Source organism: Dendrobium catenatum, unplaced genomic scaffold, assembly GCF_001605985.2.
Source record: "Dendrobium catenatum unplaced genomic scaffold, ASM160598v2 fragScaff_scaffold_249, whole genome shotgun sequence".
NCBI classification, from domain to species: Eukaryota; Viridiplantae; Streptophyta; class Magnoliopsida; order Asparagales; family Orchidaceae; genus Dendrobium; species Dendrobium catenatum.
The window spans coordinates 1,922,208-1,936,938 of record NW_021318711.1 but is presented as its reverse complement, the minus strand read 5'-3'; the positions used below and the strand labels follow the sequence as shown (position 1 = coordinate 1,936,938).

The 14,731-nt window shown below is 36.0% G+C and overlaps 1 protein-coding gene across 1 annotated transcript; it reads left to right on the top strand.

Annotated features, from left to right (window-relative positions):
* The first annotated feature begins 6,543 nt into the window (after nucleotides 1–6,543).
* On the top strand, nucleotides 6,544–14,731 carry LOC110092530 (galactoside 2-alpha-L-fucosyltransferase). Its single transcript, XM_020817118.2, has 2 exons — nucleotides 6,544–7,009; nucleotides 12,851–14,731. Exons 1-2 carry the CDS (start codon nucleotides 6,760–6,762, stop codon nucleotides 14,317–14,319), a joined length of 1,719 nt encoding a protein of 572 aa, XP_020672777.1. The 5' UTR covers nucleotides 6,544–6,759; the 3' UTR covers nucleotides 14,320–14,731.

Sequence of the window (14,731 nt, the reverse complement as noted above, 5' to 3'; positions counted from 1 at the left end):
ACGTTCTAGCACCCCCCTTGAGCCTACATGCTACATATTTTACTTGTTTTGCAGTTTCAATCTCCATGTATTCAAAAAAGGTTTCCACAACCCTTTCCCAATCTAGATAATCTTTAATATGCAACTTGTCTTCAAAGAACGGGATGTCCAATTTGACGCGAAATTCGCTGTGGTGCACTCTCTATCGGACGTCTCATGCGGATCAATTCTGGTTCCTCCTCTGACTCCGATAACTCAAGCTGATTGAATCCGCTCGCTTCGTCTTCCGAAGAGGACAAAACCCGTGATACATTTTCTCATAGTTGCTCCATGTCCGTTGCGAACCCATGCCTAGCTACCGGTGTGGTTGCCGGCAATGTCGCCCGAGCGTTTTGGTTCCTATCCAGGCGAGCATTGATCTGCCTTAGCTCTCGACGCATTTCTCCAAAGAATCGGTTAACCTCCGCCGATAGAGCTTTAGTTTGATTCACCAGACTTCGGTGCCCTTCCCAAAGAGCTTCCAGGCTTAATTCTTCACAAGTTGCCAACCGTTTGCTGCCCTGCGCCATCCTCGCTCTGATACCAGTATGATGCCGACGCACCTGCGAAAGAATAAGAACAGAGAAGACAAGCAAGGAAAATACTAGACAGATAACTGTGTAATGATAGTAATGATTAAAAATGAACTTCTATCTTCCTCTTTACAGAAAAGCTCATATATACCTTCTTTGCATCCCTATACTAAATAAAGTATGAAAACAGAAAAAGTGTATTCTGTACAAATGTAACTAATTAAAGTTCAAAGGGTAGTGGAGCTCACAGCAATACCACGGAATAACTAAAAGGATACTAATATGATAAGATACTTCCGGGAACACTATAAGGATAGATGCTCCGCATCATTGAGGCCCTCACAAAGCGTAAACTAGTTTTAAGCTTGAAGTTGTCAGTCTCCAAACTCGTCTCAAATTTGAGGTCATTAAAAAGTCTACAATAAAATATATTATTTTAGTACAGTTTGTTTTATTTTTTTTCATGCACAAATAGGGCCAACGATTGACCAATATGGCCATCAAGAATCTAGCCCGATAAGATTTGGGTAGATTATCATTGATTTGGTTGAGTGCAATTAACTAGGGCTAACTAGTAAGATCATGTTGACTTAGCATGATTGATCAGTTCAGTAACTCTTGACAATAAGCTCAACTGATTCGGAGGAGAACCAGCAGTTCGATCGACACAATTTTATTTTGGCTATCTTGAAAATGATCAAGAAAATGATGAAAAATGAGATGCAATAATAATAATATATTATGACTTCATTTGTGACAACTTTCTTACAACTTTATTTTTCAGATCATATTCATAGAATCATAGTTTTATTTGGTCAATATTTTTTCATTGTTTTCAATAATTAAAAAAAAAAATTAATAGTTTAAAAATAAGTTACTTTCACCACAATAATTTACAATTATCTTTATAAAAAACTACAGCCATCTCAAACAGGATTAATTATTATGTGCGGATGTTGAATGTTGTCCGGAGACCAACTTGAATGCGTCATGTCGTCCTTTGCTCGATACTGCTGACATGGCGCATCTGGTTAGTTTCTGGACGATGTTCTGCATCCGGTCTCCATACATAATAATTTCTCCTCAAATAAATCTATATAGACTCCTATTATCAATATGGTGTACCGAAGAATACCCTCTCCTCATTTTGTTGCTGCTAACATCGTGAAGAATTGAATCAATTAATCCATCACCTCTATTCCATCATTATTAATATTTTAATATTGACAACGTGAGGCGCATCCATTCCAGTATTCCATTATTCCATATACTCAGTCGCTGCAACTTCTTTGACCAAATTATATAAGATAATATTCATATATGCGTTTTTCTAAATGGTTATATGCTTCAAAGAAATATCAATAAGCAGAATTTATCTGACAATAACTATATGTATTATCGCATAATCATACAGTATTAGCAGGGGTGTCAATTTCGGGTCATAGGTCGGGTTCGGGTCGAACCCGGAACTGATCCGGGCTCAAACGGGTCGACCCTAACCCGACCCAGGTAGACAAACGGGTCGGAAAATCGAACCCGGATCCGACCCGTTTTTTAAACGGGTCGATTTCTGGAACCCGAACCCGACCCGTTTTGAAATCGGGTCGGGTTCAACCCGGATTTTCCGGGTCGGGTCCGGGTCGGATTTTCGTGTCGTGCCAAATATTGACACCCCTAAGTATTATATAATAACCAAATTGAGAGAACCTATAAACAGAAGCATTCATGGATACAACTATCCAATTTATTGTTTAAAAAATTAGATGCCATTATCTATTAATTAACTATATGAAGTCGAGAGGTTGGTGGACACATTGAATCAATAACTGTATCCAATCTGACAATAACAAATAGGAACCAAGTAATAAAGACGTGGGATCGGAAGTAGATGCGATCATAATATCAAAATCTTAATGTTACTGAGAGACTCCTAAATTTCTTATAAAAAAAGGAATTGAATTTAGTTATTTAGAGTCGGGTTATTAGCCATTTCAGCTAGCACAATCAAAGCTTAATTTGAGCATTGTGGCATGCAATAATATTTGAGATTCTAGAAAGATAGAGAGTTTATAGTCTTGGCGTGTTTGTGAAGATTTAGCGTGCACATAGAAAAGAGAAGAGTGCAAGAATTATAATGGACATAAAAGTTTTTACATGAAAAAGTTATGAGAGAGAAAAATCATGAGGTTTGACTTAGTTAAAATGACTATACTAGTTATTGTCATCAATTATAAATAACATCCTTTTTTATGGGAGAAGCATTGATTTAATGTAGTAAACATACAATATATAAAATGTATTATGAGGTTGAAGTTGGAAGAGCCATATGATATGTGATCTATCTTTAAAAGATCAATTACTTAGTTGGTTGGTTATACATCTTTAAGGAGATGGTACTAGAGACAAAGAAGTCTAGCATAAATTCCTACGCTTATGTTAAGAAACAAGTATATGTTATTGAGATGCATCAATCTTATACATGATAATATGTTTTGACATTATTAGTAATGGTAGGTGTTGATGTCAAGGGGCGTTGGTGAAGCTTGATGACAATATTTAAAAGATTATTTGATAATTAAAGGATCGTAGTCTGACGACAGTCATGAGAGGATTGCAATCAAGCGGTGGTGTTCATAATATCATAGTAAAGAGATGAAAATTGAAGGACTATAGTCGAGCGATTATGGCTAAAGGATTATAGTTTGATGATAGTGGTTGGATGTTAGAATATCATAGTCAGATGATGGAAATCGAAGGATCGTAGTCAAGTGATGGTGTTCGAAGACTCGTAGTAAGCAACGGAGATTGGAAGACCATATTTTAGCAAATATTATCGGAGGACTGTTGTCGAGCAATGCTGGTAGGGGGACTATAATTGAACTATGAAGGTTAAGGGATTGTAATTGAGTGACATTGGTCGAAGGATCGTAATCAAGCGATGGTAATCGGAGGACCATATTAGGGTAATGGAAGTTGGTGAAACTTAGTTGAGTGATAGTAGGTGGAGAATTGTAGTTAGGAAATATTGGTCGGAGGAAAAATGAATGTAGTACGATATTAATGATCAGAGGATTGTAGTTTGATAAATGTGGTTGAAGTTAAAGCACTGTAATTAGGAAGCATACAAGAAATAGGAGAAATGTAGTCCGTCAATGGTGGTTGAAGGACCATATCCTATTAAAGATGTTTGGAGAACTATAGTTAGGAAGCAGAGGTCATAGGATGTTAGTTAAAGGATCATAGTAGTAGGGCAATGTAGGTCGGAGGAACATAGTTGAGTGACAGTAATTAAATGATTATAATTAGAAGATGTTAGTTAAATGATCATAGTCAAAAGACAATGGTCATTGGACTGTAATTATGTGATGGTGATCCAAGGACTATAATCAAGTGACAATAGTAAAAGAACATTAATCAGGAAATGGAGGTCAAAGAATCATAATCAGAGGACCATAATGGAGAGAGAGAGAGAGAGAGAGAGAGAGTGATTAGAGGATTATATTCAGATGAAAAAGGTTGATGGATCGTAGTTGGGTGACATTGATTAGAGGCTTGTAGTCATGATGGTTGTTGGTGGTCAAAGGACCTTAGTTGGGTTTCAATGTCGAAGGAATATAGCCTATGGAGGTGCTCAGATGTTGGAGCATCGTAATCAGACAATAATGATCAAAGGACTGTAGTCAGACAATGATGATTCAAGTTTATAGGATTTTAGTCAGGTGATGTCTGTCGGATAATTGTAGTAGATTGATAATAATCAGATGATCAAAGTTGGGCGATGATGGTTAGAGGTTAAAGGAACATAGTTTGTTGAAGGGTATTCTGGTAGTGTTCCAATGAAAACTATCAGGTTGATGTTCCAAAGGCGATGGTCGGGTAGTGGTCTAATGGTGGAGGTTGAGCAGTGGTCCAACAGTAGCGGTTGAACATTTTTCTAATAACAACAGTTGGGCAATATCGAATGATTATGTTCGAGTGGTAATTCATTGTCAATGGTTAGGTGGTGGTTCAATGGCGATTGTTGGACGGTGGTTTGATAATGCTGTTTTGAGGTTCTTAAAGCCTTTAAGTTCTCTTAAATCTCAAGCTAAAGTCTAGGCTTCCAGTCCCTCTTCATATAGAGAGTGAGGGCTTATTTATATATTTTTGAAATTAGTATGCCCCATAAATATAGAGAAAATTTAGAATGCTCCATCGGACGGTGTATTGATTTTGTTGAACATTAAACATTCATTTGACATTTAAATGCCTTAATTTTTGTTGAAATCAAATGATCTTAGGTTCATTAGATTTATCTTATCAGATAGTGTGTCACGACCCGACCCGAGACGAGACGGATCCCGCCCGCGCTGGATCGCGACAGAGCTGCACTAACCAGGATCTAGCTTTGGAATTTGGTTCGGAACTGAATCTTCCAAATAATTAATTCACACAGACAACAAACACAGAGCTACTATGTATCATCAAATGCAGCGGAACAAAACATCTATCCAATTTCATTTCCTCAAAACAATCATCTACAGAACAGTACATGGCTTTCGACAGAAAGAAAGACAGAACAGAAAAGCCATGACTGTACAAAAAAATCAAAAGTACAAAAGTACCTATACTGATCAGACTCTGAAATCTAGTCCTGGACTTCCTTGCCTTTCCCAGAACCTGAAAACCACCAGAAAATAAGGGTGAGCTCAACAGCTCAGGTTTTTTTTTTTGGTGGTGAAAAATTCAAAATGAAGAAAAACCACGTCACCTAACTCAGTTGCAATAATCTACTATATATAGGAGATACAAGAATTTTTTCCTTTCTCATAATTGTGGAAGATGGATTATACTTTATACAAATCAATACAATTTCTAATTCTCATTATAAGGATTATATAAATCAATTATCCACATGCAGATAGTTAAAACTCATCTCATTGTTGATGGTGGTCATTAGTGGTGATTATTGGAAATACCTAAAGAGTTTTTTAGCTCTCGCATCTCTTGAACCCGCACTCCTTTCCATATAAAGAATACTACCCTATTTATATCATTTTTAAGGGGGTATTTTACTAAATTTGGTCATAATCCAAAACATCCATCGTATGATCAATATTGGTTTTCTTAATCATTAATTTTTATTAAATATTTAATTTCCTTAAAGATGCCCAAATTGAATGTATAGGGCTTGTTAGATTCAACTCATTGAGCAACTCGATTTGATTATATGTATGCAATATATAAAGATTGTTTGGTTCCTCAACTAATATTCAGAAGTTTTCAAATCTGTTTCACATACATTGATTGAAGCTCATTTAGAACTGAATCAGATTATTTATGATGTCAATGAGAATTTCTTCGAGACGTTCATTGAAATTTGTTGAAATTAGAGTTCAATTAGTCCTAGCATTCATTTCAAAAGTTTTCAATTTTAATATTGCCAATTAAATAAACTTTTTTTAGGAGACTTATCATTATTAATATTAGAATTTAAGACTTAGGGTTCGTTTGTGATGACTTTTTTTATAAATTTTAAATCAATTTTTAAGCATAAAAATAAAAAAATTAGTACTAAAAAGTTGCTTTAAGAAGTAGTAAGAAAGCCGTCTCAAACGAAGGCTTAATTGACTATCCAAATCATAAATAAATATAAAAAGTTAGTATGAATCACATTTGAGCAATTTTGCCCGGCTTGAAATTGGCTGGAAAAAGGAAGGCTTAAGCTGAAATGCTCACTGTTAACTAAAGCTCAAAATTTATTGAACTGATCTTAAATTTACTTAAAATTTGAGCAAGCATCAATTAAAATCGTAAGCTTTTTTATAATTATAATAATAAAATTTAAAAGTACTTTGGCTCTCTTAATAATTTTATGTTATGACGTCCGATTTTAATTTAGTACACTGTACCCTTATTGTGTAATGATTTATCGTTTATAAAATTACTTTAAAATTCGTTAATCAAGAAGCATAATACACATCATTTTTGTACTATTTGTCGAGTTTCGGCACAGATTCGGTCATTGTCGGTAAGCCTCACATGACATTGTAGAGGTGGTGTCGGTCGTCCGAGGTATCCATTTGAAGCGCCCACCAGAGCCTCATCACCACCACTACCCCCTTCCTCTCTCTCGCTTATCGCTTTCATATTCATGTTGTGTTCTTGAAATTTCACCCTCACCCTCCTCTCTCTCGCTCTCTCTCTTGAAATTTCGCTTGGAGGGTTGATGGATATGAAGCGGATCAGGCGCACTCAACACTCTCCGACGATTCCGCCGGATATGGAGAACGACGGCGGCGTTTATCGTGCCGCCGCGGAAAGGAAGCACAGAGGCCAAATGTTTCGGCTTGCGATGGCCCTTGTTGTTTTTTTGGTGTTTCTGCTCCTCATGGTGGCCATCTCCGGATTTCACCGGAATCTATCATTCAACCAGCTTCGGCAATTTACTGAAAGGGGGCATTTTGAGATAAATGCAGGTAAATATGCGGACTATATTATAGATCTTCCATTTTCCTTTTATTTTTAAGAAAACATACAGTAGAAAAATTTGTTTATGAAAATTGGGGAAGATGAGCCTCGAAGTAATGGATTTGCGTTAAAATGCGTTCAATTCAAGTGTAATAAATTATATTTTATGCCATGCTTATCTTAAAGTAAACTTTGATATCCATCCATACAAAAATTTAGTCAGTAAATCATCTATGTTCGTACCAAAAATATATCCTCTTTGCCCTTAGCGCTGTGTTTTAGACCATCTCCAACTGAATACCACTGTATGCCGCTGGCCATTTGGTCCATTTGAACTCCAAATCTAATACCAAAGTTCGGCAGCTGAACAGTGTGACTTCAATATTGAAGTTGGACTGTTTACCTACGCCAAAAAATTGGGCTACTAGATTTGCCGAAGAAGCTTGCGAAAGAGGAGAAAAGCGCCAGAAAGAGGAAAGCTCGCCAAAGAAGAGAGAAAATGCCCTTTGATTGGAGATGAATTACTGCATTTTAAAATTTTGCTGCATTTTGGAGTGGAAAATGGGTTTTTTGGTTGGAGATGCCCTTAGGAAATACTATTTAGTAAATCCAGCAAATCCAAATTTCGTAAATCTAAAAATTATTTGATATGATTGATATTAAATATGAGAAAAGTTGGGTCTATATATTTTGATTAAATTTGTTGGGTTTTTAAAACCTTAAATTTGCTGTGAGATGAATGATTTCAAATCATCCTAAACAAATTTTTGAGGACATCTTCACCTATTGTTTTTGGGGCTGTTTGGATGCAGAACTTAACCAATATTTGAGCAAGTTTTGAGTTAAATCTTATAAAAAGCAAAAAATGCTATGGTAAATCCTGAGTTCACGTCATTTTCCCTCTTTCTGCGGTAAATTTTGGATTAACTAAGTCCGGGAGTTCGGTAGACTTACAAGATTTAGATACATGAAGCACATATATTTTTGAGATTTAAAAGTTAAACAAAGTAGAAAAGAGTACAATGAATATAAGTGGTGTAAATCTCTAAAACTCTACTTTCTCGAGGACTTGCTAAATATGGGATTTAACCTAAAATGGAAGATGAGATTTGAGAAGGTGGTAGAAACTATGTGGCTCAAAAAAGTATTTGGTAATATTTAAATATTGGGTTAATCTTGAAACCAAACGCAATCTCTTGGGTTTCAAAAAATACAGTTCATCGGGCATTTTGGTTGCTAGATTTAGATTTTACCTTGAAAGTGTCTTTATTTTTTTGTTCAAGTTAAGAAAACATATTAAATGGTATTTCAATCTTATATATTAATTGTGAAATTTAAATAATAGTTTTACTACTATTTGTGTGTGGGACTAGTTCTGAGATTGGAGTTGATGTATGGCTATTTGTGGCTTAATTATTTACACCCCAAAGTGAAGAATGGAAGTTTTGGGATTTTAGTTAATCTGACTTTTGCCAAGTAAATCATGTTACTTCCAGGGGCAGATCCAACTTAGGGTGGGCAAATTTTTTTTTTATATGGGGGATGGACAAAGATGTTTATGATTGATAAAATTATGGCAAAAAAGATTTTTGAGGGAGGAAAAATACCCAAAATATCAAAAATATTCCAAAATATCCACTCTAAATATTTAATATTTTTTAGCATGGGGGATCCGCCCATGGCTACTTCACATGTCCTTGCAAATCTTGATGTCGGTGTTCTTGTATTTTAGGTTACGTTTATTAGTAATTTAGGAGCAAAGAATTTTAAGAAACATCTAGTAGCTTCACGAATTTCTTTTACTTATTTTTTAAAGAGTCACTGGTTGCATATTTTGCTAAATGAAAAGTGGGAGAATCCCTTGGTTTATTAGGTTTGGTCCTGTGTCTAACAGTTGAGCAATAATTGGGTATTGATATAATATAGGTTGGGTGTTAAATTTTGGGAATCAGACGCAAGTGATCACAATTTATGTGATAGAACCTACCTCTAATCGATAGTCTAGGTTAAATGTGGTATCAGAGTAAAAAATTCCATTTTTGCCTTGCATTACTTGTAATAGAGTAAGTTTTTCACTTAGGATGCTAATAAGTTGTATGATAGTCGACGTAGTAGTCGAACCCGATTGCTCAATATAATTTGCGGAGCCCTCATAAAGCAAGTTTCTTATGGTTGAATGAAATTTGAGTCTCTCATATTCCATACCTTTGGTGTAGTGCAATTTATTGGATCTTAGGTTGTGTCACAAAATTGATATAGAAGTTTTTGTTCTCTCCATTGTGATATGGATGTTGCATCTTTGAGTCTCTGAACTAATCTCTCTATAAATACGATGGTATTATTATGAAAAAACACTTTTTTTATGCCGAAGGGCCTGCCTAAGTGACTACAATGAGCTGCAAAGTAGCTATAAAAGTGATCGGACATCAAAAGAGGATGCTAAGATTTATTTTGTTCAATTAAATTGCATTCTGTCTATTCTTTCTCATAATTTCTCTCTCTCATATCCCTTTCTCTTTGAATTTGACCAACAAATTAAACTCAAGTATATAACTTAAAAGAATTAAATTGCCATGATATATGGTTTTATTATTCTTCATCGCCTTTTTTATTTTGGATCTCTTAATGATAGAATTGATCATGGTGCAATAAACGTTTCTTGTGTTAAATTGCGTTGAAATTAAAGATCATCATAAATTTTACAGTAGTCGTGGAGTTGCTCTTATCCTGTCTTTTTTGGCATTTAATTGGAGCAAGTTGTCTCCACCTGCTTACTTGAACCCAATGCAATGAGCTCAGAAGTAAAGAGTCATTCAACTAGGAATCACTTACCTTTTCTAAGCGTTTTCTTGGTTTTGCTTCTAAAGGCTGGCCTCTCTTGGCTGGATTTTTGTCGAGCCTACTAAGAGGATCCCGTATCCTGTACATCATCTTTCTCCCTCCTGGGTTCCCGTGGTTCTTATGCCGCCGCGTTTCTGTCCTTTTCTTTTAAATTGTCCTAATTTCTTTCTTTACCATGTGTTAATTTGGATAGCTACAACCATGTATTTGAGCAATGTAAATTTATTGTTGGTTTGGTGTTAAAGTTGTTTTTCTTCCATTATCATCACCGATTGATCAACAGATGATTTTGATAGAGACCACTTGAATATTCCAAGTGATTCCTATCGGATCTTCGCCAAAACACAATTATTCCGCTGTTTTCAATAGAAAACAGCCACCAAACAATGAAAAAACTGAGAAAATAGGGAGAAAACGTTGGGAAAACAATAGTAACAATTGTATTCCACTAGTAGACAAACAAAACCAAAGCAAGATACAATGTTCTTCAATTCGAGAGGAAGAACAACTCTCCAACAATCTCCGGCAACGCCAAGAGCCCAAGCAAGAAAATCTAGAAGACAAAACTCATTTAAAATCAAGATGAAACCCTAATCCCCTCATAACTCCCTATTAAAACAATCTAATTCAAATTAAAAGCAAAAGGACTACTCTACCCTTCCTTCTCCCTCCAAAAACACTTAACCCATGTTTGAATTGCAAGTGGACCCCACTCCCTGGCTCCCTCTCTCTTCCGCCCGGCCCTGTGTCCGCCTCCTGTAGAACTGGACCGGTTGGGCCGGTCCAGGTTGAGCCGGTCCAAGCTGGACCGGCATAACAGATTTCTGTTATTGAAGTCTCTATTAGTCAACTTGTGGTATCTATGAGGAAGGTGAGAAGAAATGTACATACATATATTGTTTGATTGCAATGCTCTATTGAAGGATTATGCGAGCTTCTGATGTTTTATTCAACTCTATTCTTGCCTTGCATTACATCAAATAAGATTCAGTGCTTGGGTAACGGTGGTCATATATGTGGTGATTTTGGTAAATTGAGGCTATGCCAATACCGTTGTTTTATGTACAGTGCAATATTAATCATCTAGACTCAGAAAGGTTATATAATTCATGACATTTAAATTTTTAGAAAGAGATTTAGGATCTTTTTGAGATTATTTTTTCACAGCTTTTTTTTTTTTTTTTGAGATAATTGTCATATTTATGTTTGGCTATAATTTTTTCATTGTTTGTCAGAAATTTTTATGATAAAAAGTAGTTTTTTACTATCGAATCTGTTAATGTGCTATTGTTAAATTTTTATGTTATTGTTCAATTTTTTCAAAAAGAACAAGATATATAATAACTGCAACTAATTAAAAATATATATATTTCCAATAATAATTTTATAACCACTTTATAACTAGCTACAGTACGTAGCACACCTTGGTCCATAAGTTGAGAGTTTTAGCTACAATCAAGAGGTCTCGGGTTCAAAACTTGTATATGTGATGTGTGAGCTTGTCTTAATTGGCCTAAATATCCAGAAAAAAAAAAAAAAAAAAAAAACAAAAACTAGCTATAGTTGTCTCAAACGATTCCTTATTTTATATTTAAGAAAACGAAATTCTTGCAAAGACAATCCTGTTGGAAAGTAGTTTTAGTGTGTGAAATTGTATTTTATATCACATCCTGTTTTACATGTTATGCGATGTTAAATTAGGCTTCGTTTGGAATGGTTTTTTTATTACTTCTTAAAGCAGTTTTTTAGTGCAAAAATTTAGTATTTGTACTAAAAAGTTAATTTAAGAAGCAGTAAGAAAATCATCCCAAACAAAACCTTAGTTACCAATTGTGAGAAGTTGCCTTCTGCATATTGTGACAACCACTTCTCGCCCACTTGGGAATTATCATATTACTGGAGAGTCAAGAATTATGTAGCAGTAACCTCATTATTAAGTTTCAGGGGTGTACATAAGCATGCTTTCCGTGTCTTTACGGTTTTAACTCAGTATTCTTACTAGGAGGAAAATTATAAAGGGAACCTACCCTGCTCATCTAGGCTTTCTGGGAGACTCTTTTGTTATTTATAGTTGTCTTTGTCATGAACTGGTACCAAATATAAACGATAAACTCATAGGATTAGTTAAGAAGTAATTGCATAAAAGAGCACTATTTTAAACTGTAAAAATCTACATAATCCACTGTATCATATACTGGCATGACATCAGTTTACTGTAATCTCCTTGGGATGGATACCTTCTGAGTTCTGATTGATGTAGAACACTTGGCAAGTTTACTCTTTCTTTAAGCTACGTAAACTCCTTCCATTAGACTTTCAAGTGGACCAGCTATGGGTTCTTGTACTATTATGATTGGTGGATCCTCAGTTTTTAAGATGGTGTAACATACTTAACATAATAAATTTAAATTGGGTTAAATCTGAAAATGGTCCACAATTTTTCTTATGTGGTCAATTTATCCCGAGTCTCACATTTCTTAAATTTAGTCCATCAACTATATAAAATTAATCGGAATTGATCTTTCGTGAACTAAATTGGGGTCATTTTGTATAGTTGAGTGATTAAATTGTTCGCATATGAATAGTCGATGACTATTTTGCGAGTTAATCTTTAAGTTATCTAGTGAAAATGATTTCCTTCTTATTTACCAGATCATTTGTAACCATTTTGGATGATATAAGCCAACAGCAATTAGAATAATTTTGTGATAATGATGATTCAAATTTAAGTTCATAACTGTGTTTTTTTTAAGATATAATCATGGTTGTGATTTAACCTGTTAACTTATTTTAATAATCAATTCATGCATAAAAAGCAACCCATTCCATAATGTTATTATGATGTAGATGGCTTTCTCCTATTAATTGAAGAGCACTACATTGCTACTTCGGCATACTGTCTTCCTTGCTTCAGTTTATGCGTTGGTTTGTGTATACATAAACAAATCAGTCTTATGTGTCTTCATACAAATATAGTTTATTTAGTTCCCTTCAAACTTGATGTGTAGGTGTACGAAAGGAATTCCTTGAATCTTCAAAATTCCCAAAGGCCAAGGAGGATAAATTTCTTGGTGGTCTGCTGGCATCAGGATTCGACGAACAATCCTGTCTAAGCCGATACCAGTTCGCATCATATAGCAAACCATCACCCCATTCACCATCTGATTATCTCTTGCAAAGGTTAAGGAAGTATGAACAGCTCCACCAAAAATGTGGCCCAAACACTGTTCTCTACAATAGAACTATATACCAGCTGACAAGAGGTAGCAGCTCTGTGACAACTGAATGCAGATATGTTGTGTGGATATCCTATAGTGGATTAGGAAACAGAATGCTGACTCTTACTTCAGCATTTCTTTATGCTCTTCTTACAAACAGGGTCTTGCTGGTGGACCGAGGAGCGGACATGACCGACCTGTTCTGCGAGCCATTCCCTGGTACCTCATGGCTTCTCCCTCTCGATTTCCCTCTCAGCCAATTCAAAAGCTTTAACATCAATTCACCAGAGAGTTATGGAAACATGCTGAAGAATAAGGTTATCAGTAACACTGCAGCAGCTGGTGCTTCACTGCCTTCTTTCATATATCTTCATCTAGGACATGATTATAGGGAGCATGACAAGCTCTTCTTCTGCGAAGACGACCAAGATCTCCTTCGAACAATCCCATGGCTGGTGCTGAGATCAGACAACTACTTTGTTCCTTCTTTATTTCTTATCCCAACCTATCAAGAAGAACTGCATCAACTCTTCCCCAAGAAAGACACAGTCTTTCACCATCTTGGCCGTTATTTATTCCACCCAACAAACTCAGTTTGGGGTTTGGTTACCAGATACTACCAATCTTATCTTGCCAAGGCCGACGAAAGGGTGGGAGTCCAAATAAGGGTCTTTGAGACTGAATCTGGGCCTTTCCAGCATGTCCTAGACCAGGTCCTTGGATGCACTCAGAAACAGAAGATTTTGCCTGAAGTAAGTCAGGAACAAACCATTATAGCCGCTCCTCTCAAAAAATCGAAAGCTGTTCTACTGACTTCTCTTAGCTCAGGCTACTTGGAGATCTTACGAAATATGTTCTGGGTATATCCAGCTACAAGTGGAGAGATAATTAGTTTCCACCAGCCAAGCCATGAAGAACACCAGCAAACTGAGAAGCAAATGCACAATATGAAGGCATTCGCTGAGATGTACCTCCTCAGCCTAACAGATGTGCTGGTGACAAGCGCATGGTCTACGTTTGGATATGTGGCTCAAGGCCTCGGGGGATTAAAGCCATGGATTCTCGTCAAGCCTGAGAACAGGACGACCCCAGATCCTCCTTGCATATTAGCACTGTCGATGGAGCCTTGTTTTCATGCACCACCATTCTATGACTGCAAGGCGAAGCAAGGGGTTGACACAGGGGAATTGGTTCCTCACGTGAGACATTGTGAGGATATGAGCTGGGGGCTTAAGCTTGTAGACAGAGATGAGTGGTAAGTGAAGTGAGTTAGGATTCGTTTGGGACGGCTTTTTTGCTGCTTCTTAAAGTAGTTTTTTAGTAGAAAAATTTTAAATTTTGTATTAAAAAGTTGTTTTAAGAAGCAATAAAAAAGCTGTCCCAAACGAAACGAAGCCTTAGATGACGTTATTTCATAGTTTTAATCGTGTACTAGTAGAAAGATGTGTACCTTATTTCCACCCTGTAGTTTTGGATGAATCACACAATGCTTTAGGAAGAGATGTGTGATATGTTTTTGTAGGATTCCACTAGAAGATTTGATAATTCTACTTGAACGTCTAGATGGAGTATTCCAGTCTTCGAGTCTTGATGTTAAATGTTTGTCCATTTCAAATGAGAATTCTAGCTGAGAGATTGCAATGAATGGTTCGTCAGAGCACTTGCATACTA

Excerpts from the sequence above, each read along its gene's own strand:
- LOC110092530 (XM_020817118.2), top strand. The coding sequence starts at position 6,760 with ATGGATATGAAGCGGATCAGGCGCACTCAACACTCTCCGACGATTCCG. Across the intron at positions 7,010-12,850 it reads GCATTTTGAGATAAATGCAG|GTGTACGAAAGGAATTCCTT; the intron begins GTAAATATGCGG and ends CTTGATGTGTAG.